At 47.5% G+C, this 25,900-nt stretch overlaps 1 protein-coding gene and 1 pseudogene across 1 annotated transcript in view; one reads left to right on the top strand and one right to left on the bottom strand.

The window, feature by feature from the left end:
- Positions 1-596: 596 nt before the first annotated feature.
- The window catches only part of DNAI1 (dynein axonemal intermediate chain 1), a 44,939-nt gene continuing 19,635 nt past the window's right edge, over positions 597-25,900 (top strand). Inside the window, exons 1-12 of the mRNA XM_061199219.1 lie at positions 597-632; positions 3,459-3,491; positions 5,694-5,792; positions 5,957-6,037; positions 12,190-12,316; positions 12,600-12,709; positions 12,956-13,075; positions 14,085-14,144; positions 15,412-15,546; positions 19,239-19,323; positions 22,610-22,727; positions 22,987-23,030. Coding sequence (XP_061055202.1) covers positions 597-632; positions 3,459-3,491; positions 5,694-5,792; positions 5,957-6,037; positions 12,190-12,316; positions 12,600-12,709; positions 12,956-13,075; positions 14,085-14,144; positions 15,412-15,546; positions 19,239-19,323; positions 22,610-22,727; positions 22,987-23,030 — 1,048 coding nt within the window. The remainder of the gene's footprint in view (positions 633-3,458; positions 3,492-5,693; positions 5,793-5,956; positions 6,038-12,189; positions 12,317-12,599; positions 12,710-12,955; positions 13,076-14,084; positions 14,145-15,411; positions 15,547-19,238; positions 19,324-22,609; positions 22,728-22,986; positions 23,031-25,900) is intronic.
- Positions 4,774-5,349, bottom strand: LOC133098106 (small ribosomal subunit protein eS27-like; annotated as a pseudogene).

The raw sequence follows: 25,900 nt of genomic DNA on the forward strand, positions 1-25,900 counted from the left end.
TGAGATCATGTACATACATTGCTTAGTAAATGACTGGCCCAGAGTAAGTGCTCAATAGCTGAAAATGGTGACAGATATCATTATCAGAGTGGAGAGACACTGGAGTTAGGGAAATCAAATATAGTTCGGCAAGAGGGAGTAAGGGCATGAGTTAAGGGGGTATGAATGGAGAGGATAGTTATAAAGAGTTAAAGTGATAGAATTGTTAGACTTCGAAATAATGCTAGTAAGAGGGTGAATAAAAGGCAGGTATCTGATGGCTCCCAGTTTCCAACCTGGGTGCCTGAATGGTGGTACACTTGAGTGAGACAGGAAATACTGGAGGAGATGCAAGTTTGGGGTGGAAAAAGAACATAATGTGGTTGGTTTTTAAGATACTGAGTTTGAGTACTCTGTCACCAATTTGAACATGAAGTTCTAGAAAATCTAAGCTACAGAAATAGATGTTGAGCTTCATCACAAAGTGGAAAATGAATCTATGTGTGGGGATGAGAGCACCCAAGGGGAGTGTGTAGAAATAGAAGACTAGGGGGTGAAGCATACATTCTTGGAAGGGTCAAGGATATTGAGAAAGAACTATTGGAGGGGCTGGTGACATGGAAATGGAGGTGGAGAAGAAGTTTCTAGAAGGAGTGAGGGAGCCCTCAGCAATGTCAGGTCCTGTAAGAGAACTGAGAAGTGGCCTCTAGGCAGCTGAGTCATTACCAGTTCCTGCCCTCAGGATGCTCACACCAAAATCTGTAACAATGAGAATAGAAAAATGCTCTACTATGAAGGAGTTCAGGCTGGGACATCTGTTATCCCATTGATCACCAGGGTTACTTTGACTGCCATGATGGTCTTGCGGGGGCATTTCCTCTTCCTGCACCACTCCTCTATAGACTCCTTCCTTGACTTAATAGAATAACTGGAATGACCTATCCAAGAGTAGAGGATCTTCATGTGGTCAATGGGGGACCTCCCTTGCTGGAGTCTCCCAGCTGCCTCTGATGTGCACTGCAGTACTTTGTTTCTTTTCATAATACTATCCCCTTTTGTAGGCCAAAACCCAGAGACAACAGTGTCTATTTGAAGTTACATTTCATCCTTCATCTCACGACAGCCAATGCTTATGGTGGTGATGGGAGGCGGGGCAGAGCCTTGCTCAGAGTAAAGACAGGAAGAATAGAGGGAGGTAGGAGAAAGGTCAGGATTAGATAACGGACTAGGAGGCTAGTTGGGTAGGGTTTGGTTAGGCAGAGATAGTGGGAGCAGGGAGAGAGAAGGGGAAGATGGCGTTTTTGGCAAGAGGAAAGGTAAAAGCAAAGGTGGGAAAGCAGAGGTGGGAAAGCAGAGGCCAAGCTCAGGAAATGTGAATAGCCTTGCTGGGCTGCATCTCAGAGTGGCGGGAGAGCAGGCCGGAATGGAGATGTGGAGCCGGATGACAGAGTTCTGAGGGCCAGAGGGGGGACTTTGGGCTTTCTTCTTCTGCGGTTTGACAGCTTCTGGGAAGAACCATCAAAAGCTTTTCAGGAATTCAGGCTTGTCTGTCTCAGGCTTCTCCTTCTGGAAGACCAAGGGCCCAAAGTGGCAACCTGACATTCAATCTCCTTTTGCCATGGTTGGGAAGTCAGGGCTGTAGCTGATTTCATGGGCCTGTTTTTCATTTATTGTAGTGTGGCTTTTATAGTATGTTAATTGAAATATTTCCAACTGCCAAAAACAATTACACTCAAATTGCCTTGTCAGTTCTTTTATTGCCAGATAAATGTTTTACAGACATATTTACGGGGGGCAATGGTAACTGGATCTCGTTTCCTACTTAAGGCTGGCAGCTTGGGCTGGGGTTGGCCCTCCAGTACTCTGCTGTGGGCCAGAAAGCTGTTGGATGTTACGACGCTTCCATCTCGTTACCTTAGGGATCAGAGGCTCTTCAAAGGAAAGCAGCTTTCTGGCTCATGTGGCTTAGCCTCAGAGAAGGGTTCTCATCTCTGGAAACCTTGGCAACCTGGCAGAAATCTGAACCCTGCTGCCTGCCCTACCAGCAACAATCCCTGCCCAAGCTGAGACATGCCCTTCTCTCCCGCTGGAATCCCTTTCCCCTCCACCATCAAAGCCTCTCCCACAGACCCTGCCACGGAAGGGTTGTGAGGCCCTTTCCATCTAACTCACTCACTTTGCATTTGGGAAACCAAGGCCCAGAGACCTCCCCAAGATCACACAGGTGGTCAGCAAGAGCTGGGAGCCGAGGTCTCTGCCCAGTGTGCCATGCTGCCACCAACATGTGTTCTTTGGCTTCTCTGCTAGCTTGACCCCTCCTTCAGGGCTCTAGACCTGCTTCTTGCAAGAGCCCCTCCCTCACATCTCCAGCCTCCACTGACCTCCCTCTTGCTCCATCACCTGAAACAACTGTTTGTTCAGTGCATATACTGCAGGGTTTTGGTTTGTTTGTTTGAGGGAACATTTCACTATCTCTGTTATTGTTCTGCTCTTGCCATTGTACGTGCTGCTTTCTTCATCTGAAAAGCCTTTCTGAAAAACATTTTCTCCACTTGGATGACCCATACTTTTCTTTTGATACTGAGCTAAGAAATAGCCACCTCGGGGAAACTTTCTTGTGCGCCCAGGCTGGGTAGGTGCCTCTGTGCATTCCCATAGCACCCTGGTCACACGTCTCTACTGCTGGCACAGAGCAGACTTTCACAAGAACATATGCTGAGTGAGTCAGCGAGTGAGTAAATAAGGAGCACTGATCACACTCATCGGTCCTCCACGGACCCTGAGCAAACGTGGGTAGGGACCTCATCTCTCTTCATCTTTGTCCCACTGCTTAGGTTAGTCCCCGACCATAAGTAGATGCTCAAGAAATGTTTATCAAGTTGAATCCAGCATGCTGCTCTTGAGAACATAAAATTTTAGCGTGTTAGAATTGGAAGGTCATCATATCCAATCTTACACATTTTATTGATGAGGAAACAGGCTAAGGAAAAATATTTTTCCCAGGGTCATGATTACTAATGGGTTTGATGGCATTCATTCATGTATTCAATAAGTATTTTGAACACCTACTATATTCTGAGACAGCAGTGTACAAAACAAAGTACCCAAACCTTCATCATAAACAAATGTTTATGAATATAATCTGCCTTCAAAATCCTCTTAATGCCTAGTACAGAGCTGAGCACTTAGTATATAGTTTTAAAAAATGTTTGTTGAACTAGTTGCAAATAAGAAATGCCAGGTGCTAAGTCATCTGGTTGCTCTTCATGGGTCAGTCCCACTGATGCTGGAGTCAGGTTGCCTCAGATATAGGACTTCCTTGGCTGGGCACCTGTTGCCAAGTCTCACTGTGAGACTTGGGGAAGTTCAATGTCCCTTGTGTTTGAGGTCCCTGGGCAGAAGCCCCCCTGTAATACTGTTTTTGACATTCCCATGGAGATTCACTTATGACTTACCTTCTGTTTCTATTCTTTTTTCAGAGCGTCAACGTGGGCAGAGGAGCCAGGAAGAGAGTAAGTGCTGAGACCACACAGTTTCTCAGCGAGAAGCTAATAGCATTTCTTCTGTTGAAATATTAGCTATATATTTTTAAAGAAAAGCAAAAAGAACATTAAAATCACCCTGAAGCCTATCACCCCGGGAAACCCCTTAGTTAACGTATGATGCTATATCTTCCCAGATATTTCTATGCATATATAAAAACTACATGTATTTATTTTTATTTTTTTTTAAAAAGTTATTTATTTATTTATAGCTGCGTTGGGTCTTTGTTGCTGCGCGCGGGCTTTCTTTAGTTGCGGCGAGCGGGGGCTACTCTTCGTTGCAGTGTGCGGGCTTCAGTAGTTGTGGCACGTGGGCTCAGTAGTTGTGGCGCACGGGCTTAGCTGCTCCGTGGCATGTGGGATATTCCCAGACCAGGGCTTGAACCCATGTCCCCTGCATTGGCAGGCGGATTCTTTTTTTTTTAAATAAATTTATTTATTTATTTTTGGCTGCGTTAGGTCTTCATTGCAGTGCGCGGGCTTCTCATTACGGTGGTTTCTCTTGTTGCGGAGCACGGGCTCTAGGTGCGCGGGCTTCAGTAGTTGTGGCTCGCAAGCTCTAGAGCGCAGGCTCAGTAGCTGTGGGGCACAGGCTTAGTTGCTCTGCGGCATGTGGGATCTTCCCGGACCAGGGCTTGAACCCATGTCCTGTGCATTAGCAGGTGGATTCTGAACCACTGCACCACCAGGGAAGTCCCTTTATTTTTAAATAGAATCAAACTGTATGTTATTTTACAATCTGTTTTTTACATAATATATTTAGAGTACTTTCCATTGCCAATAAATATACTTTCATAGCATCATTTTAAATTACTGCATAATATTTTACCGTGTGTTCATTAAGGCCATTCCATAATTTTGTTCAACCATGCCCCACTGTTGGACATTTAAATATTTCCTCTTTTCCACAATTATGATCAATCCTCCAGCAAACATTCATGCATTTAAATCTTTAGGCATATCCTTGGTTATTTCTTAACATAAATTCCTATACATAGAAATTTAGGTCAAAAAGTATAAATACTTGTTAGGCTTTTGATAAATATTTCCAAATTGCTCTTTAGAAAGGTTGTACTAATTTATGGATGTCCATTTTCCCACAACCTCGCCAACACTGGATATTTGTTTTGTTTGTTTGTTTTGGTTTTAGTTTTCACCAGTTCTTGTTTCGTTTTGTTTTGCTTTGTTTGTTTGTTGTATCCAAAATGTATTGATTGGGATGGTTTCCCATTCATCTTGATTCAGGATGCTTTTAGTGCTGCTTCCGTCTGAAGGCGCATCCTTCTGTAAGCCTTGCTTTTCCTCCTGCAGGCTGGCAGAGGACAGTAGAGCAGCCAACACACAAAACTACTGTGTGTGCATGTTGGCTAAAGACGGTGGGTGATTTTATAGCATCCTGGGCATTTCACATCCATGAAGTAGGAATTTGGACTCTGCACCAGGTGCTTCTTTTTGTGTTTCCTCTTCTCCTCTTCTGGAGAGGGATGAAGGAGATCCTCTGCATGTTCTCGTGGGGAGGTGGTCACCGCCCTTCACCAGTTTTATAGTGAAAAAATTGCATTGTTTTATTTTGCATATCTTTGATTGCCAGTGAGGGTGAATATTTTTTACTATGTCATGGGCCACTTTGGCAAGGTATTTAACTGTCTATCAGGGTAGGGGAAAACTTCTAGTTCTTGATTTTTTTGCTCCAAGGCTTTGATGGGACTATGAGGCTTAAAGTTACCAAGTACTGGGAGTATTGCTGTAAGAGTAACCTTGAGGTGGCAAATTGGAAGGTAAAATGTGAATTAAAGTTGAAGTAGCTTAAAGAACAGCTGAGTGTCATTTCACAGTTGGTCCTGGCTATTAGCGTCCAGGCTGTATGGGAAGCAGTAAGGAGGAGCCAGCTTTTCTGGTCCCACTACTGGGGCCAAAGACCCACTACAATGTTCCAGCTAAGTCCGGAACCCCAGGGCTGAGGTGGCCATGATCTTCCAGGCAATGAGAACTCTGGCCTGAGCAGTTCCTTTGGGCTCTTCCGTGAGTGGTCTGTTGCACGTTTCGCGTTCTATGTATTGGGACAGAGCTTGGCTTCTGGGAGGATTTGTGAATGAAAGGGCTTTCTGCAGCGCTGCTTGCTTGTTTAAGCAGGTCAGGCACTCTTGATTCTCACATGAGGTTTTTGTCCAGGATGAAGATTCAGGGACCGAAGTAGGGGAAGGGACAGATGAATGGGCCCAGTCCAAAGCCACAGTTAGACCCCCTGACCAGCTGGATTTGACTGATGCAGTAAGTAAGCAACATCCTACCCTCACTCCTTCCAACTCCTCCAGCCTCAGAGATGTATTCTGCCCAGAACCTAGGTTGTGAGATGTCTGCTGACACCCCGGGGAATCATCAGAGGGGGTGGGGGGCCCTCTACATTTGACCCTGTTGGTATTTCTCTCCCTTAGGAGCTAAAGGAGGAGTTCACCCGGATTCTGACAGCCAACAACCCACATGCACCCCAGAACATCGTCAGGTACAGCTTCAAAGTAAGTCGTCCTTGCTGGGGCAGGGGCCTCTAGGTGCTCCTTGGCTTGGTGACTTGCTGTGTTGCAAAAGCCCCTCAGCTCTCATAGAGATCACCTTTAAACTGAGGTCTTTGGCTGGAACCCTGAGATTTTACATGGAGTTTTCCAGAGATTTTTGAAGTTTCTTTATGAATCTCCCTTCAGTCTCGCTGAAGTGCCCTGCAGAGCCACTCTTTTCAGGAATCCTGAAGTGAATCATTTGGTAGGAAAAATACTTTTCCAGTGTATACAGTGTGTTTGTCACTAACATCAACTATTGGGTCTCCAGAAGCCAGTGTGCCAGTGTCAGGTCCTATATTAGAACTTTTACATAGGATATCTCATTTAATCCTCAGGTTTCTTTGATATAGGAACTATTTTTATCTTTATTTTATAGAAACCAAAGATAAATTAGATAAAACAAATTACAAAAGTCACACAGCCAGGATTCAAAGCAAAATGTGAACTAGTTTGATTGACTCTAAAGCAACATTACACTGCTTCTTTAAAAAAAAAATTATACATATATATACACATACACATATCTGTACATACACACACACACATACAGAGTTTTGAATATATAATAGAAATCTAGAAACCCATGGTACTAATTTTAAGAGTCAAAAGAGCAATGAAAATACACTGGAAATTAAACCTCCCTCTCCTGTCCCTTTCCTTGGAGACAACTACTATTAGCAGTTTCTTTCTCTCTTTTAAAAACAGTTTTATTGAGATATAATTTACATATTGAGATAAAATCACCCATTTATTTTTTTAAAAGATGGTATTTAGTTTTTAATTATTAGTGTTTAAGAATTTTATGATATTTGCTGAGTTAGCAGATATTCTCCAGTATTAGAAAAATATATTAAAAGATCATTGTGTCTTATCCAGTCAATCATCCATTTTAAAGTGTATAATTCAATGGCTTTTAGTATATTCACAGGTTATGCAACTATCACCACAATCGATTTTAGAACATTTTCATTTCCCCCAAAAGAAACCCCATACCTCTTAGCTGTCACTCCCCAGTCCTGCATTCCTTCCAGCCTTAGGCAACCACTAATCCATTTTCCAGCTCTACAGATTTGCCTGTTCTGGACATTTCATAAAAAGAGAATCAAACAATATGTCATCTTTTGTGACTGGCTTCCTTCATTTAGCATACTGTTTTCAAGGTTCATCCATGCTGTAATATGTATCAGTACTTCATTTCTTTTTATTGCCGAATAATATTCAATTTTATGACTACCATATTTTATTTATCCATTCATCAATTGATGGACATTTACATTGTTTCTGCACCTTGGCTATTATGAACAATGCTGCTATGAACATTCATGTACAAGTATTTTTGGCCATGCTGTATGGCTTGTGGTATCTTAGTTCCCTGACCAGGGATTGAACCCAGGCCCTGGCAGTGAAAGCACTGAGTCCTAACTACTGGACCGCCAGGGAATTCCCTGGTGAACTGTTTTTTTAACACACTGCTTCTTATTCAAGATTGAGTAGTCAGCCCCCTCCACAAAGAGGTTAGGACAAATCCAGTGTATTTCTTCAGAGGTTCCACTCCTGAGTTGTGCTAATGGCATCCCTTAGGCAGCCTGTAAAGGGGCGGGGGGTGGGATGGGCAGAGAGAAGCTGCCTCGCCTCCCTGAGCTTATGCTGGAGTGTGATACACGCTATGGGCTCCTGTTCTCCTGACCTCTGAAAGAGAGTCTCTTTAGGAATCAGTGTGCCAGTCATGGGAGGCATGCTACAGGCAGAGGATTGGTGTCAATGCACCTCTCTTGGCCCCTGGGAAGCTCAGTTGTTAGAAGAGATTCCTGTGAGTCAACTGTCAGCTGGGTAGCCATAGGCTCCCAGGCAGGCTCACCTCATGAAACCTTCTAACAGCCTCTCAGGCCTGCCTGTCCTCCTCCCACAGAGCTGGCCTCCACCTCATTGGTCCTTCACTGAGATCCAAGAGCTTTAGGTCTCCAAAGCTATTACTTTCCCTTGAAGTGCTGGCCTGAAGAGGCAGATGGTTCGGATCTAGGCTTGCCTCTCCTCCTTGCACAGAAACAATGGGATCTGAATTCCATCCCTAAACTGAAGAGGAAGGTTCTAGTCACCACTGGGGACAGGATGACAGTGAAATCTCAAATGACAACTATATGGATAATTTATTCCTGTGGGACCCTCCATCATCGTCATAATAATAGCTACTATTTTTATTGAGCACTTATTATGTGTCAGACTCTGTGTTAATAGATTGCTTTCATTATTTTCAATATTCAACTATCCTGCAAATTAATTATTATCATTTTGCAGATGAAGAAATTAAGGCTTATAGTGGTTAAGTCCAAGATCATGCAGATAATAGGGAGCAGAATCAAAATCTGAATCCAATTCTGCCCACATCCATAGATCATGCTCTTAACCACTGCACTGTCCCATCTTCCCATCCATCTGAGTTACTGAGAGAAGAAGAGCTTTGTGGTGACTTTTTAAGGCAGAACATCCCAATCTGTGTGCAGAAATAGTGATTCTTGCAGTCCTCCAGGGATAGGTGTGTCTGGTACCAACCCATGGGTTGGTTTCCTCTCTGGTGAGTTTACCCCAGTGTGCCATACAAATGTAATAATTTTCTCTATGACTTGAAAAGGGTTGGAAAGAACTTTTTTGAAAAAGGAAGTGACCCCTGGTCTCAAAGTCAACTTTAGGACTAGGGTGCTGATCAATGAGGGGGCAGCCTAGAGGAACAAAACTATAGGGTCTATGAAAGCAGGGATCATATCTGCTTTTGCTAAGCTTTGTATCTCTGGAACCTAGAATATACTTGACACATTGTGTCTATTCAAAAATTATTTGTTGAAGAAGGAATGAACCCAGTTGCCTGGGCAAGTGCCTTGTGTGACTTGACAAGTGCCAAACCCGAATCTTTTCTAGATTTCTGTGATCCTCTTGTATGGAACAGGGGGACTGGGGACTTGGTGTCTCTGAGGATCTATCCAGCCCTGGCATCCATTAAATAGAGTGGAGAAAAAGCCAGGCCAGGTGTGTTTGATGACTGTTTGTGACCTCTCTGAGGTCTGGTTAGACAGGTGAGACAGGATCCTTTGGCATGGATGTAGGAGCCAGTGATAGGTAAATCCAGAGCTGCTCAGAGTTGGAAGAATGTATTTTAAAATATGTCTTTGACAGCTACATATAAACTAATAATGAAATTAAAACATTCTCTAACACCATATATAAAAGGAAACTCAAAATGGATTAAAGCCCTAAATGTAAGACTGGAAACCATAAAACTCCCAGAGGAAAACATAGGCAAAACCCTCTCTGACATAAATTGTAGCAATATTTTTTTTTTGATCTGTTTCTTAAAGCAAAGGAAATAAAAGCAAAAATAAACAAATGGGATCTAATTAAACTTAAAAGCTTTTGCACAGCAAAGGAAACCATCGAGAAAATGAAAAGACAACCCACTGAATGGGAGAAAATATTTGCAAATAATATGACCAATAAGGGGGTTAATATCCAAAATATATAAACAGCTCACACAACTCAACATTAAAAAAACAAACAACCCTGTTAAAAAATGGGCAGAAGACCTGACTAGACATTTTTCCAAAGAGGACATGCAGATGGCCAACAGGCACATGAAAAGATGCTCAACATCACTAATTATCAGGGAAATGCAAATCAAAACCACAATGAGATATCACCTCACACCTGTCAGAATGGCTATCATCAAAAGACCACAAATAACAAATGTTGGTGAGGATGTGGAGAAAAGGGAACCCTCGTACACTGTTGGTGGGAATGTAAATTGGTGCAGACACTGTGGAAAACAATATGGAAGTTTCTCAAAAAACTAAAATAGAACTACCATATGACCCAGCAATTCCACTCCTGGGTATATATCTGAAAAAACCAGAAACACTAATTCAAAAAGATATATGCACCCCAATGTTCATAGCAGCACTGTTTACAATTGCCAAGATATGAAAGCAAGCTATGTCCATCAACAGATGAATGGATAAAGATGTGGTATATATATACAATGGAAAACTACTCAGCCATAAAAATGAAATTTTGCCATTTGCAACAACATTGATGGACTTGGAGGGTATTATCCTAAGTGAAATAAGTCAAACAGAGAAAGACAAATACTGTATGATATCACTTAATGTGGAATCTAAAAAACACGACAAACTAGTGAATCTAACAAAAAAAAGCAGATTCACAAATATAGAAAACGAACTGGTCATTACCAGTGGGGAGGGGGAAGGGGAGAGGGGAAATATAAGGGTAGGGGATTAAGAGGTACAAATTATTAGGTATAAAATAAGCTACAAGGATATACTGTACAACACAGGGAATATAACCAATATTTTATAACAACTATAATTGGAATATAACCTTTAAAAATTGTGAATCACTATATTGTACACCTGTAACTTATATAATATTGTACATCAACTATACTTCAATAAAATTTTAAAAGAGTAATGGAAATAAAAACAAAAATAAACAAATGGGGGCTTCCCTGGTGGCGCAGTGGTTAAGAATCCTCCTGCCAATGCAGGGGACGCAGGTTTGAGCCCTGGTCCGGGAAGATCCCACATGCCGCGGAGCAACTAAGCCTGTGCACCACAACTACTGAGCCTGCACTCTAAAGCCTGCGAGCCACAACTACTGAGCCCGTGTACCGCAACTACTGAAGCCCACATGCCTAGAGCCCGTGCTCTGCAACAAGAGAAGCCACTGCAATGAGAAGCCCGCACACCGCAACGAAGAGTAGCCCCCCCTTGCCACAACCAGAGACAAGCCCACGTGCAGCAACAAAGACCCAACACAACCAAAAATAAAATAAATAAAATAAAATAAATTAATTAAAAATAAAAAAATAAAAATAAACAAATGGGACCTAGTGAAACTTAAAAGCTTTTGCACAGCAAAGGAAACTATAAATAAGACAAAAAGACAATCCTCAGAGTGAGAGAGAATATTTGCAAACGAATCAGTGGACAAAGGATTAATCTCCAAAATATATAAACAGCTCATGAAGCTCAATATTAAAAAAACAAACCACCCAATCCAAAAATGGGCAGAAGACCTAAATAGACTTCTCTCCAAAGAAGACATACAGATGGCCAAGGGGCACATGAAAAGCTGCTCAACATCACTAATTATTAGAGAAATGCAAGTCAAAACTACAATGAGGTATCACCTCACACCAGTTGGAATGGGCATCATCAGAAAATCTACAAACAACAAATGCTGGAGAGGGTGTGGAGAAAAGGGAACCCTCTTGCACTGTTAGTGGGAATGTAATTGATATGCCACTATGGAGAACCGTATGGAGGTTCCTTAAAAAACTAAAAATAGAACTACCATATGACCCAGGAATCCCACTACTGGGCATATACCCAGAAAAAAACCATAGTTCAAAAAGACACATGCACCCCAATGTCCATTGCAGCACTATTTACAATAGCCAGGTCATGGAAGCAACCTAAATGCCCATCGACAGACGAATGGATAAAGATGTGGTACATATATACAATGGAATATTACTCAGCCATAAAAAGGAACGAAATTGAGTCATTTGTAGAGACGTGGATGGACCTAGAGACTGTCATACAGAGTGAAGTAAGTCAGAAAGAGGAAAACAAATATCATATATTAACTCATATATGTGGAATCTAGAAAAATAGTGCAGATGAACCAGTTTGCAAGGCAGAAATAGAGACACAGATGTAGAGAACAAACTTATGGACACCAAAGGGGGAAAGTGGGGGCAGGTGGTGAGTGACGGTGGTGGGATGAATTGGGAGATTGGGATTGACATATATATACTAATATGTATAAAACAGATAACAATAAGAACCTGCTGTATGAAAAAAATTTTTTTAAAGAAAAGAAAAGCAAAAAAGGTCTTCATGAGAACTTAAAAGACTTTATTTCATTTGCTTTCTCTTCTTTAAACTGGCAATGCAATGAAAACTTCAGGTTAACTGAGGATTTAGTAAGTTATAATTCTGTTAATAGATGGACTATCTTAGGCCTTTAGAACAAAGGCAGACTGTATTCTGATTGCAGCCCTTTTAGGGACCCCTGGGCTGACTCAGCCCCTTTCTTCTTAGGAAGGCACATATAAGCTAATCAGCTTTGTGGACCAACTGGCAGTTCACTTCAGCCAAGTCGGAAACCTGATCCCCAGAGACTCGGATGAAGGACGGCGACAGCACTACCTCGATGAGTTAGCAGCAGGTAAGCCTCTGGGCCAGCCTGAGGCTGCAGCCTAGAGCCTGATCCCCTTTCTCTGGTCACTCTAGGGAGGAGATGGCTAAGCCAGAGCTTTGCAGAGCCTCTTCTTACATAAAGTCTAACAGCTGGCTGTCCTGGGTAGGTCTGGGAGCTAACCCATGAGGCTCAGGCCAAGGAGAACCCTGGGGAAGGCGAGCTCTGAAAGGCAGAAACCAAGAAGGCCTTACCCTGCCAGGGGATGGGGGAGTGGGCTGGACTTTGAGCTCAACAGCAATATCCTACCAAGGTTCTCAGGAGTCCGCCAAGGTGGTGATTTCAGAAACAGAAATCCTTGAGGAAGAAGAAGAGCCCAAGGAAGCTGAAGCTGGGAGTCAAACAGACGTGCCTGCCGCTGAGGTTCAGTATAATATTGCTCTCCATCCCACCCTTTCCCGCTCCAGCTATGGCTGGAGGCTTCAGGGGTGACTCGCTGGGGCTGGGGGCTGAAGGTGAGAAGTTAAGAGACCTCAGGTACCAACACCTCTGGCATAATCACTCTCTCCCACTTCCATCCTATCCCAGGACACGACTTCTCCCCACTCCCCATCCTGCACCACCTTCTTCCCACAGCTGAGTCCTGGTCCTGTTGGTCTTTCTTTCCAGGCACCTGAGAAAATGGCCGAAGAAGAATCGATGACGCCTAAGCAGCCCAAGGAACAAAAGCTCACCAACAAGTTCAACTTCAGTGAGAGGGCCTCACAGACCTTCAACAACCTCCTCCGGGTAGAGCAGCACCCCCCCCCCAAGCCCCTTCCTCTCGCAGTTCCACACTGTGCATAGCGGGGAGGGAGCAGGCCTGACCCAGCACCAGCAGCCCTCAGCCTGGCAGGTGACAGGGCAGATGGAAGAGTTTCGCTCTTCCGGGGGAGCTGGGAGCATGTGTTCAGGTCCCAGTAAGTCATCCAGGCAGGAGTTCAGAGGGAGTAACAAGGAGGCTGGATCGCTCTACTGAGAGCCTGAAACTTGAATTGGGCCTTGAAGTGAAGGTCAGGATTTGGGGAAGGAATGGGAGGCCAGAATGTGCCAGGGAGTCAAGATTAGGAGCCAGTCTGACTGAAGTTGATGGTCTCCGTGATAGACTAGCTGGTAGTTCCCTGGCTCATAAGTGTGGAGGACCCTGAGTACCAGGCTGAAAGAATCTCTCAGGGTTTCAGGTGAGAGACTCACATATGTAAGGCAGTGTTCTCCACAAATCAACCTGAAAGGAGGGCAGAAATCTACAAGGTGGGGTTTCGGCGGCTCCTAACCATCCTCTGTAGTCCCTAAGCTGACATTCAGTAATCTGGGTGATACACAACGGGGAGGGGGTGCATTCCCCTGGTGGAGTCAGAGACCCAAGTATTAGGGGGAAACCTTCTCAAGGTGAGGAATATTAGCCCAATGGCCTGCCAGGGGTTGACCTCTGGTCCAGCATTGGAGGCTGGCCAAGGGCTGAGTTCTTGCAGATCTGTTCATCCCCCACTTGGAGTTCTTCCTGGTTGAAACTGGCACAATCAGGCTTCACTGCCCCTGCTTTCTAGCTTAGGCTTCTTCTGAAGGAGCCCTGGATGGAAATTTTAGGCTTTCACCACGTCGTTTTGTCCTTTGCCCAGGCCATTCTTTACTTCCCCAGTGCTGTGTCCCACCCCTTCCTCAGCTCCAACAAAAATGCTTCTCCTGCAGATATACCATTGGGTTAAGTGAGAAGGAGTTGAGGGCTTTCTGTGGGTCACCTGTTGTCATTGTTCTCTAGGACCGAGAATGCCAGATGGAGCCTCCTCCCAGGACAAACTTTTCAGCCACAGCCAATCAGGTGAGACCCTGGGCCAATCTAAAAGCCATCACTCCCTCCCCCTGTATCCTTGTCTGTCTCCCTCGGCAACAAGGGAGACTGGCGTGGTCAAAGATCCCTCTGGAAATCTGCCCTCCTCATCCACCCACCTCCCTGCTCCTTGTCCAGTCTCTGAACTCCAGGCACATGAGACAGTAGGTCTCCACCCAGAGAGCTCTGTATCAGCCCAGGGCAAGACTGTCCAAGGGGGAAACAGGTATGGCTTCTGGAAGTTCCTCCAAACTGGGGAGAACATTCGTTCCCCCAGATTCTCTACAGCCTGTGGCACCTCACGGCTGACTCTGAAGTGTTAGCACTCTGACCCTGACCATCCAGCAGCCTTCAGTGTTCCTGCAGACTCTCCTTCCCCCTCAAGTCCCGCTGGACAGCCATGCTGATTTGGGCAGGATATGGTGCCAGGTGACCTGAGCTCAGCGCCCAACTCTGCTGCCCACACTGCAAGATCCTAGGCAAATCATGTCACCCTTAATGCCTTAGTCTCTTCCTCTGTCAAATGAGGATGACAAGCAGCCTCACAGGGTTGTTGGAGGGCTCTGAATGAACACTGAAGTACAGTGCAGTGTGGAGAACTGGCCCATGGGTGAATTATTAAATGTAAGGTGTGCCTATCTGGCCTCCAGGGAGCAGTGGCTGCTCAGATCTGGGGAGCACACAGTGCAGCCTGGGGCATTTGCCCAGCCCCAGATCCATGCTGCTTCCTCTGCTACTATCCTTGGGCTTCTCTTACTGTCAAAGCCAGTTAGCAGGGGTTCTCTTACTTTTTGTTTATCTTTTTATGCTGAGAAGTTTTGATCAGGGCTGTAGACAGCCAGCCTGAGCCAATATGTTTATCCCATCCTTACAGGGGGAGTCATTTTTAAAATTTCCTAGTTCAGAGTCTCATAAATCACTAAGAAAACTGTGAGCTAGCTGATCTTTGCCCATTTGTTCTGCCCTAGTGGAGATGGTAGGCTGGAACGATACTGATCTCCAGCTGACAACTGAGCCCCTGGGTTGCAGGGTGGAAAGCCCAGCCCCGGGGTGCTCTGAGAGCCCCTTCGTTCCTGTCCTAGAGCTGACAGCAGGGAAGACAGACACTGAATACATAATTAAGGTGGGCCAAGTAGAGGATACTATGAAAACCTGTGACGGGTTGAAGATCGACTCCTCAAGCCCTAAAGGCTGAAGAGGAGCTGGCTGGGTGAAGATTTTGCCCTAAGATGATCCTTCTCATCTCTCCCTTGCCTAGTGGGAGATCTATGATGCCTACATAGAAGAGCTTGAGAAGCAGGAAAAGACTAAAGAGAAGGAGAAGACAAAGACCCCAGTGGCTAAAAAAATGGGGAAGATGGCGATGAGGAAGATGACATCTATGGAGTCTCAGGTTTGGTGAGGGCTCCCATGGCTCAGTCACAGAGAATGACTGAGTGGTACCTTAGCTCCTGGGTAGACAGAAGCCTGGCTGTCTGTGAGGACTTCACAGACACTTAATGCAGGATGCTAATGATACTTATGAACAGTTCTTTCCTTGTGGGAAGGTGTGAGGAGAGCTATAACTGCCTCTGGCATTTCACAGATCACCCCAATTTTATATAGATCTGGAGGCTAGCAGGAATTCAGGATTGTTGGGCTAGGGGGCAACAGAAGACATGAATGTTATTAAAAGCCTGATAGGCACCCTGGAAGAGCTGGGGAGTCTTCCCAGGGCAGAGTGGCATGTGAGGATAAGGCACTACCTCCCTGGCCAAAAGTTCATGGGGATTGGGAGGGTGATTTTCTCTTGGACTTTCAGTCCTTGGGTTTACTTGCACTCAATTCTTCAGGTCCAGGAGCCAAGTCAGAGCTGATCACAGCTGATCATAGAGTCCAAGCCAATGGGTATGGCAACCCTGCGTTGGATTTGCCACGAAGAGCTATGCAAGAGTCATAATAGAGGTCATGGTTGGGAGCTCACTGTGGGTGTAGCCAGCATAGGTTTGGAGATCACCATGGAAGTTAACAATGATAGGTCACTGCAGGGAGGGTCACCACAGGGAGATGCTGAAGGGCCACATTTGTCCCTTCAATAGAGAGAGAGCTGGGTCAGGAGCCAGAGTCCCATTATGGAGATCAGGATGAGTTTGACGTGCAATGGGGAGGGAAGGACAATGTCCACGAGAAGCCGGGGTCAAGTTCAGCACCTCGGAGAGCTCCCAGACAGCTCTCGGGGAAGTGGTTCTGCTCCACTCCAGAATAGAAGCCAGATCATACTCTTCCTTTGTCTGAAGTATGCCCACTTCCACTCAATTCCATGCCCATGAAAAGTCACATTTTAGGGGAGGTTTGAGGGTTCCCGGCCCTGGCTTAATAGGAACTGCCCAATTCAGTTTCATTTAATCACAGAGCAAGCACTTGGTGATCATGACCATGCTGAGTACTGGAACCCTGCGGTGAAAGATAAGTCCCTGCCCTGCAGGTTGCCCTGTCCAGACCCTTAACTTTCCCTGCACCGTTCCCTAGAGGTTAGGGGCTTCAGAGGGGCTGTTGGCCTGGGTCCAGTTTCGCTTGAAGATCCATCTGGGGTTTGGCTATGGGCTCTGGGACCTTGGTTAAAGAAACCTTAACTGCAGTCACCAGGACCCACAGACCAGAAGAAAGATCCCTGTGACTGAGACTGAAAACTGTCCTTGGGTCTCAGCCCTACCAGAGTTGGTGTCTAGGGAGGCAGGACCACACTGGGTTCTTCCAGCTTGGCTAACATGAAAGGCTGTGATGCAGGCAGATTCCAGCCCTCTGGACCAAGAAATACAGTGGAACAGGACACTGGGGGTAGAACATAGCCAGTTAATACTTCAGTACTCTATTCAACCTCCCCCCAAGGGAATTGATTTCTAACTGGGAATCCCAAGTACTGGGCCAGGCTATCTGTAGAGCAGATTGGGGGTGGCAGTTGCCTTCCCCTTTGCTGAGGCCCAGCACACGAACAGAGTGATACCCCTTTCTCAGAGACCCAGATCTCATTAGGTTGGTATAAAACTCAAGTGTGTGGGAGGAGAGAAAGCAGAATAACTTCATGATACTCTGTCGGAAGGTCTGCAGTGGTAGATCTCAGGTTTCTGTCTCACTAATGATTTGGGTAAATGTACAGAAATGAAAGTAAATTTGTCTTATCTGAGAGATTAGGACAGCAAAGGGGGAAAGGGCTCAGAGGCCACAAGTTCAGTCAGAACCAACAAAGAGCTGTGTCTGCTCAAGTAGCATAGTTTCCGGAACCATACTCTCTCCTCAGAGCGCATCTGGATCCCTGAGTCTCCCAGGACCAGGAAAGGGTGGTCAGGCTGGGTAGGAACTGGCTCTCTGTGTGGGGCTGAGAGCACAGGCCCTGGAGTCCGCAGATGTGAGTGTACATCCTGGCTTTGCCACGGAGCTGGATTTTTCTAAAACTTGTTCCCTCATCTGTAGACAGCCTAATGATACCTGATTTGCAAGACTGTCGTGAGAACCCAAGATAATATATGCACAGCCCCTAAAATAGTACTTGCTTGATACTGGTTGACAGGTGGTGGCTGTTAATATGCCATGCATGGCTGATGGAGCTGGGAGGGTTCGCCTGAAGGAGTGCTGACTCGAGGAACGAGGCGCTGTCCTCCTACATCAGAGGACCTATCATCTGGCACACAGGTCTCTATGGCTGGAGGACAGAGTTAGGACCATGGGTATAAGACCCAGGGAAGTAGGTTTCAGCTAACAGGCTCTCTGACCGTACAAGATACTGCCTGACTTGGGGAGAGATGTTTGCCAGGAAGCTGCTGAGGGGGAAGGATTCCTGCTTTGGGTCAGGGAATAGGGGGGAGTGGCTGGGACCAGGTGAACTCCGAGAGCTGTGATTATAAGACTCCAGTGAATGTCCTTGGTCGGTTTTCTGAAATAAGCTTGGAGTCGGTTTGAAAACTGATGAGAGAATCTCAAAGGCAGTCCCCCATGTGTGACTTTGTAAGTAATCCCCCACCACACTGGGCCGCATGTTTCCTCTGACACTACCGTCACCATCACCACCGGGCACTGGGTTACTAACACCATGGTGCTTATTACATTTAATCCTACAACGACCCCATGACGCAGGTGGCATTATCCATCCCCACTGTATCAGAGTACTCTAAAACACAGAGATGTAATTTACCTAAAGTTGCCACTCGGCTCCTAATCTGTGGGATGGGATGGGGATGCAGGTCTGTGTGGTCCCAGAACCCGTTCTCTTAACCGCTGCCTGACACTGTCAGTCCTGGGAAATCTCATCTTTGAGAGCCATGGGCCTGGCCCTCTGGACCCCCTCTGGAGGGCTGTCCACTCCACTGGTTCATTCTTGCCAGCTGCCCTAAACTCTTTAGGCCCTTCTTGCCAGCCCCAAACTCTTTGCTCCTCTTTCAACCTGTTAAATGGTTTACGTTATGGAATTTCACATAATGATGATCTTGGTTTTTTGTTCAGAATGAGTCATTTCCCCCGACATGAAACTTCACGCTTTCTCTTTGGCCTGGGCCGTGGACAGGGCCCTGGGTCAGGAGTCAGTTCTGCCTTGTGCTCCCTGTGTAAAGGCAGGTCTCTTTCCTCTCCCTGGGCCTGCGTGTCCTCCTCAGCTCTTGACTAAATAAGTTGGACCAGAAGATCTCTGAGAACTTTAACAGGAGCCCTTGTTGCTCAGGCTGGTGAAACTTCTGTCCCCACCAAAGACGTCTCCTACCTACCCTGTCTGCTGTCCCCTCCAACACCCCTCCTGGGCTCTCTTCAATGCCCTGTCTTGTGCTCAGAGATACACCTTCCCCAGAATAAGCTCAGGACGAAAGAGCAGGAGGCAGGCTCCGCTCAGGGGCCAAGTATGGCAGTGCAGACTCCTTGTGCCACTTGTGAGCTGGGCGTTCGCAGAAGAGGATGTCGGGGAGAACTGGGCCTTGAGGCACAAAGAGATGCCTTTACAGAGCTATCTGGGGTGGGCGGTGTCAAAGAGGCATTGCTGAACCAATTGTAAGTCAGGGATGTGGCTCAGGGCACGACCTTCCAGATGCTGGCTTAGGACCTGTGGCTCCTGTATCTCCACAGAGTGATGACATCACCAAAGTGACCCAAGCTGCTAAAATCGTGGAGCGGATGGTCAACCAGAACACATATGATGATGTTGCTCAAGGTTAGATTTAAAGTGCTGGCAACGACTATTATTACCTGTATTAAAAATCCCTCATACAAAACGAGTATTTGAGTGTCCCATGCTAGGTCCTACAGGTGCAAAGGGAGAAAAAATCACCCCTTCTCTGGATGTCACTAGGGAGATAAGACTTAACACAGGTCAAACAGGAACAATGGCGTAAGAAAAAAATGGGTGTGGTGATGAGATCTGACAATGGTGCAGCAAAAAATCTGCACATTAGTGATTTCATAGCATCTTTCTAACAATCCTGGGAGGCGGCAGAGCAGAGATTTTTATCCCTTCTTCACACACGACAAAGCTAAGGCCAAGGCCACCTGACTAGTGAAAGGCAGAGAGGACCCAAACCTAGGTCTTAAGCCTCCTAATGCTGTGCTCTGTTCTCTACTCTGTCCAGCTTAGGGACCATATAAGTGATAGAATGCAGACAGAAACTGCTCTGGGGATCCTCAAGAATGGAGGAGGGGAAGTGAGGAGTGACAGCAGTCAAGGAAGGCGTCAGGGAGGGCTGAGCTGGATGCCAAGGGATAAGCAGAGTTTGAGTGGGAGATTAGCAGAGGGCAGATGTGCTGGGCAGGAGACAGCATGAGCAGTGACTCAGCGGTGAAAATGAATTGGAAAGGACTCTGGGGACAAGGGGCAGCAGGCTCAGTGACCCCGACAGGGGCTCTGTTGGAAAGTGGTGAGAGTTCAGGCTGGAGAAGTGGTCGGGGCCAGTTAAGGAAGGGCCTTGAATGTCACTCAGGGAAAGCTCAGGGAATCTGAGCTTTCTCTGCAGGGAGTTCAAAGATACTGTCCAGGCAGGGACACAGGCCGAGGAGAGCAGGGCTGGAGGAGGGTACCACTGGGCAGAATACAGCGGCAGAGGCGAGGGTGAGGTTCCGGTGTGGGTGGAGTGGGCCTCACTGCACCTTACCCAGAATGCATCATCAGGGTTGGAGAAAAAGGTGCAGTTATAACAGTGAACAGCAAGCACCAGCCTTCCCTGGGAAGGGCCTATGTACCAGGCGTTGTACTGTGCAATTTACATGTATTATTTTATTTCATCCTGACAGCCACACTGTCAGGTGAAAACCACTATTATCTCCATTTTATAGATGAGACATTCAGGCTGAAATGTCGCCACTTGTTCGAAAACACAGCTAGTATGTGGTGTCAGCGGCACAACCAGGACTCGAACACAGGCCCCCTGGATCCATAGCCTAAGCACTTTAGCACGAGGCCACAGAGCCACTGAGCTGGAAGAGGCATTTCAAATAAACACTCAATAGGTCTATGTGAGTGATTAATTAGTGACGAGGTGAAGAAAGAGATTGATTCAGAAACGCTTAAATCCTGGGGGCCTGGGAAATTCTGGTGTCTTTGACAGAGCCGGGGAAACGGAATCCTTCCCATGGCATGAACAGCACATTCCCAAGTGGCTTGTAGTTCCCTAAGAGGTTGTGCATTTATTGGGAGCAGCTGCCTCCCCAGAGTTGGCAGCTCCCCACTGCTGGCTGGTCTCCTCTGCTGACAGCCCAGGGCTCTTCTTGGTGACTTGATGCTCATTGCTCACCCATGGGACAGAGAAACCAGGGCTGCCAAGACCAGCAGCCTAAACAAGCCCCCTTGTTATCATTCAGGCTGGAAAATGACCTTGAGTGCTTTTCAAAGCTGTCAAAGTACAAGGTAGCTGTGAATGAATTTGTCACTCACACAGCTTGGCTTCCTGAAACCCAGACTCTGCAATCAGCCCACCAAAGAGCTGCAAACATGATTAATATCCATGGAGAAATTGGCCTTGGTGAACCTTTTTCATTTATAAGAACACAGTCACATAAAAATGCATTGAACCTTGATTTGTTTAAATTGCATACACTTTTCCCTTTGGGAAGAAGTGAAAACAGAGAAGTGTTACCAATTAATCTCCTCTCTGAAATGAAGTCTTTTCAAAGATAGTCTGAGCTCAGGGATCTCTGATGTGATCAAGGCTCATGCCTCTGACCACTCTAATCTTTTTTTTTGTCTGAGCCATTTTTGAGGGCTGACTGTAGTCCCCAAACCTCGAAGTGTGGGGCGTTGTGAGAGAGGCTGGGGCCGTGCCTGGGCATGTCCTTGACCACGTTGGATAAGAGGATCATTTTCTAATGGGTTGGAAAGAAGACCGAGAACCATTTCCCTTCTGTTGATCTATTTTGTTGCCTTCTTTAAACAGTCATCAGGTGTCTGCTCTGTGGCTGGCCTTGTGCTAGGCACTGCGGGTCCAGAGATGAAAATAACGTGCTTCCTGCTCCCCAGGAGCTGTCTGCCGGGGGAGACAGGCAAAAGGATAAAGAGGGGCAATGCTGTATGACACACGTTTCAGCAGACGAGAGGCAGGGCTGGGACGGAGGAGGAGGTGAGCACTGCTCAGCAAGAAAGTGAAGGCCTCACAGAGCAGGGGGAGTTTGAGCTGGATCTAGAGTGAGTGGGAGTTTTCAGGAGGAGCAGGACATTTTAGACACTGTTTGCTATAGAGGGTAGGTGAACAGTTGGCTGGAAATAACATGGAAGTAGTGGCCAGGAGCCTCGGTTTGACCAGGGAGCCCCTGTGCAAGGGGAGCCATCGAGGGGTTTTCAGGGCAGTAGGGGAGGTGGTTTATTCTGCAGAATGTGAACTGGAGGAGGAGTGTCCGGAGGTAGAGAGACCTGCTAGGAGGGTGGCGTAAGAGTCTGGGTGATGACTTTTGGGGCCTGAACCTAGGAAGTGGCTATGGGTCTGGAGAGAAGTGAATGGACTAAAAAGATAATCAGAAGGAAAACATGAGAAATGATGGAAAAAGATCAGTCAAGGTTTACCAAGATTTCTGGTTTAGACAAGTAGAAGGATGGAGGGGGCTTCTACCTAAGTTAGAGGAAGCGGGAGGTAGAGACAATTTAGGGCAGGAGATGAACTTGAGCTCAGAGGACCCATGAGGGAGCCAAGGCAGCTTCACTCCAGCGGGGCTTGGCAGTGGATATGAAGATGGACAGACCTGGAATTATTATCCTCGAGGACATAGCCACTTTAATGTAATTCACCTCCAAAAACAACAACGACAGTAACAACAACATTGTAGAGAGCTTACTCTGTGCCAGGTATTTTTCTAAGTACTTTACATATATTAGCAGTTAATCCTCACAACAGTCCTTTGAGATAGGTACTATTACTATTCCCACTCTGAAATACAAAGAGGTTAATTGTTTTGGCCGAGGAGGTCCAGACAGAAAGTGGCAGTCCCAGGGCTGACTCAGCCTGTGTGTGTTTAAGATTTTAAGTACTACGAGGATGCTGCTGACGAATACCGGGACCAGGAGGGTACGCTGCTGCCTCTCTGGAAGTTCCAAAATGACAAAGCCAAGCGCCTGGCCGTCACCGCCCTCTGCTGGTGAGTGTAGACATTGCAGAAAACCTGGAATCCCTGAGCGCCTGCTGGGTGCCAAGCCCTGAGCAGGGCGCTTCTACTGCGCTTAATCACTTTGAAGGTGACACGTAGCATTATGGATAAAAGTGAGACTGGGATACTTATGGGATCGTCCCCGGTCTCTAAGCTCAACAGTAGATGTCTACAGTGTAGATAAGGCACCACTGTACATGGGAGAGCCATGTCCATTTCCTGGGCCAAGCGGTTCTTATTTCTTTTGCAGGAATCCAAAGTACAATGATCTGTTTGCAGTGGGACATGGCTCCTGTAAGTAATCTGGCTATTTGTTCATTTTCTCACTCAACCAGCAAACACGAAGTACCTACTCAGTGCAGAGCTCTTTGCCAGGTGTGAAAGATACAAAGATGACTAAGTCTAGCACCCTCAGGGTGCTCACAGTCTAATGGAGAAGACCCACTGTCATACTGGCAATTAGTGCTGGATGAAGGAATATGCCAAAATGAGCCTCGAAGGAGTTATTATGGTAAAGAAAGAGGGGGAGAGGACTTCTGGCAGAGGGAGCTGCACATGCAAAGGTCTGGAGGCATGAGAGATATGGGAGGAAATGAAGCTGTAGAGGGGGCAGGGTTAGCCCACAAAGGGCTTGGTAAGCCATTCCAGGAAACTTGGACCTTCTCCGGAGTGGAAAACACTGAAGGAATTTGAGAAGGGCTGGGACACAACCACTGCAGGGGAGATTTGCAGGCGTGAGACTGGAGGCTGGAGACCAGCTAGGAGACTGGGGAGGCATCCCAAGGAGAGATGGCAGGTTCTGAACCACCAGCGTGGAGTGGAGATGGAGAAGTGGATTTGAGAAGGATGAGAAGGTAGACTGGACCAGACCTGGGGAGGGATTTGGTGGTGAGGGCTGAAGGAGGAGAGTTTCCTGAGCAGGCCCTGGAGCAGGCGGGGTGGGGAAGGGGGGCAAGCACTTGACGTTCATCACTGGCCCCGAACCCTGGGAGACCACCGCCTTCCGGGATGCTCCCGTCCCCGCCAGTTTCCATCACCCCACAGCAGGAGGCAGCACTGTGGAAACCGTGTGGCACTTTGCTTTCCCTTCGTGTTCCTTGGTCCCTGCAGAAGCCCCTGCCTCCGCACTGGCCTGGGCGTTCCCCCTTCCTAACGGGAGAGGGCCCCATACTTCGCGTTAGCCGCAGCTCCCTAGGCGAACAACATGTTTTCTGGCTAGGAGGATTAGCTTCCGCGAACAGAAAAACCTTCCCATTCTCCAAGCTGCTGCTGCTGGCTGGCAGGCGTACAAGCTCCTGGTCTCTGCCCCTCAGACCGCCTGTCCGCCCAGCCCATTCTTTGACCGGTGTCGGGGAGGGAGGGGAGGGCCAGGAGGAGTGGGTGTTTGTCATTCCTCTCAGGGAGAAGCCCTTGGAGCTGCTCCCAGTCTCATGGTCTGGGCCGCCTTTGAGGATGCCCTAAATGCCCGCTTTGTGTCCCCACTCCTGAGGATGGGCTACTGCCAAGAGGGAAGCGCCCACCCCTCTGGCAGGGAACTAGCACATTCCTCCCCCTCTGCTGCAGCTACTGGGCTGGGAACAGGGCGGAGGGCTGAGCAGCCCCTCCCAGGAGTGGGTGTGGACCCCTCTCTGAGGCTGATCAGCCCAGGCTCTCTGCCCAGGACTGAGGTGGGGATGTGGGGTGCTCCCCAGCAGGTGGGAGGAGAAACTGCTTCAGCTCTAGCCCTATCCTCCTCTCGCCGTGGGCCAGGAGGGGCGTCAGCTGGTTGGGGTCATATAGAGATTGTCCATGGGAGCAGCCTTAGCCAGGAGCGGTGGAGAAGAGTAACCCACCCCCCAGGAATCGATGGCCCCAAGCCTAACAGGCCCAGAGGCCTCCTTTGGGCAGGCACACACCCAGGAAGGGTCTCTTTGTCCTTTGTTGGCCACATCCACGTGCCTGGATGGCACCGCTGTCAGCTGCAGACCTTCTGGCTGGAGGGTCACTTCCCAGTGGTGTGACCTGGGACCAGAAGCTGCTCTCAGCCTTAGTATTTTCACTGGTGACCTGGAGAGGCTGACACCTGCCGGCCCTTTGTCCCAGGGCCGTCATGAGACATGCGTGGAAGAAAAGCAGCAAATGTGCCCCATGAGCTGTAGGAACCACTTGCACATAAAGGACAACCATTGCTGACTTGTCTGGCATTCTGTCTCCTAGCTTTCCTGCAGGACCCTCCGGGGCCCTGAGCAGAGAGCGGGGGCTATAGGGACAGAGGGGTATCAGACAAGGCCCCTACCTCTTCTCTTAGAGAGCTGGGCCCGGCAGCAGCGGCGGCGGCGGTGGTATTTGCTGTCACTGGTACGGGAGCTGTTGACCAATTTTCCAAAGGGCATCTATTCTCCAGAGCCTTGTACATGTCAGCATCAACCTGCAGAGGCCTGAGCAGAGCCAGGCTGGGCTGGAATGCAGAAGGGCCCCTGCATTCACTCCTGAGGTCGCCCCTGGGAGTCCCATGCTCTCAAGTGCCCAGGTGCCTCCCTGGAAGAAAGAGGGGCAAAGCTGAGGCAGGCAAAAGGCACCGTAGTTACTGGACGGGGTCATTGTGAGGAGCAGCTGGCTCACCAGCGTCTATCACACTGTCTTTGGAAATTCCCAGCAGCCAACCTCCCATTATCAGACTCGGCCTCCTGTGGACAGACTCTAAAGTGAGAATTTGGGTTTGTTGTTGGGTTTGACCCTGATGAGCTCAGCCCAGGGCTCCTTTTGCCTGGAATTCCCAGATGTTGATTCTCTGACCCAGCCAAATAAGACCTGGGCAGGGGTAGGCATGCACCCTAGGAAGGACTGGGGCCAAGGCTGGTCATCTGGAGCCAGGCCAGGAGCAAGCAGGTGAGGAAAAGAGCCCGGGCAATTGCCTGCAACAGCACAGAAGCGATCACACCCGCCTCCCCTCGTGGCTGCTGGGTACCAGATGGTGGACATGTCAGGCTGCATATAGGGCAGAGACTGGGGTGCCCTCTAGGGCCAGGCTCCGTGTCTCAGCAGAGTGAAGAAAGGCTGTCAGCAGGTGAAAGATGGAGGAACACTGGAAGGCAAAGGAGGTAGTCTAGGAAGAGCTGGCCCACAGGGCAAAGCTGGGATGCAATTATATCAGCCTGCTGCACTGAAGGGGTGCTTTCCAGCCC

The sequence above is a fragment of the Eubalaena glacialis genome, chromosome 9 (genome assembly GCF_028564815.1).
Source record: "Eubalaena glacialis isolate mEubGla1 chromosome 9, mEubGla1.1.hap2.+ XY, whole genome shotgun sequence".
NCBI classification, from domain to species: Eukaryota; Metazoa; Chordata; class Mammalia; order Artiodactyla; family Balaenidae; genus Eubalaena; species Eubalaena glacialis.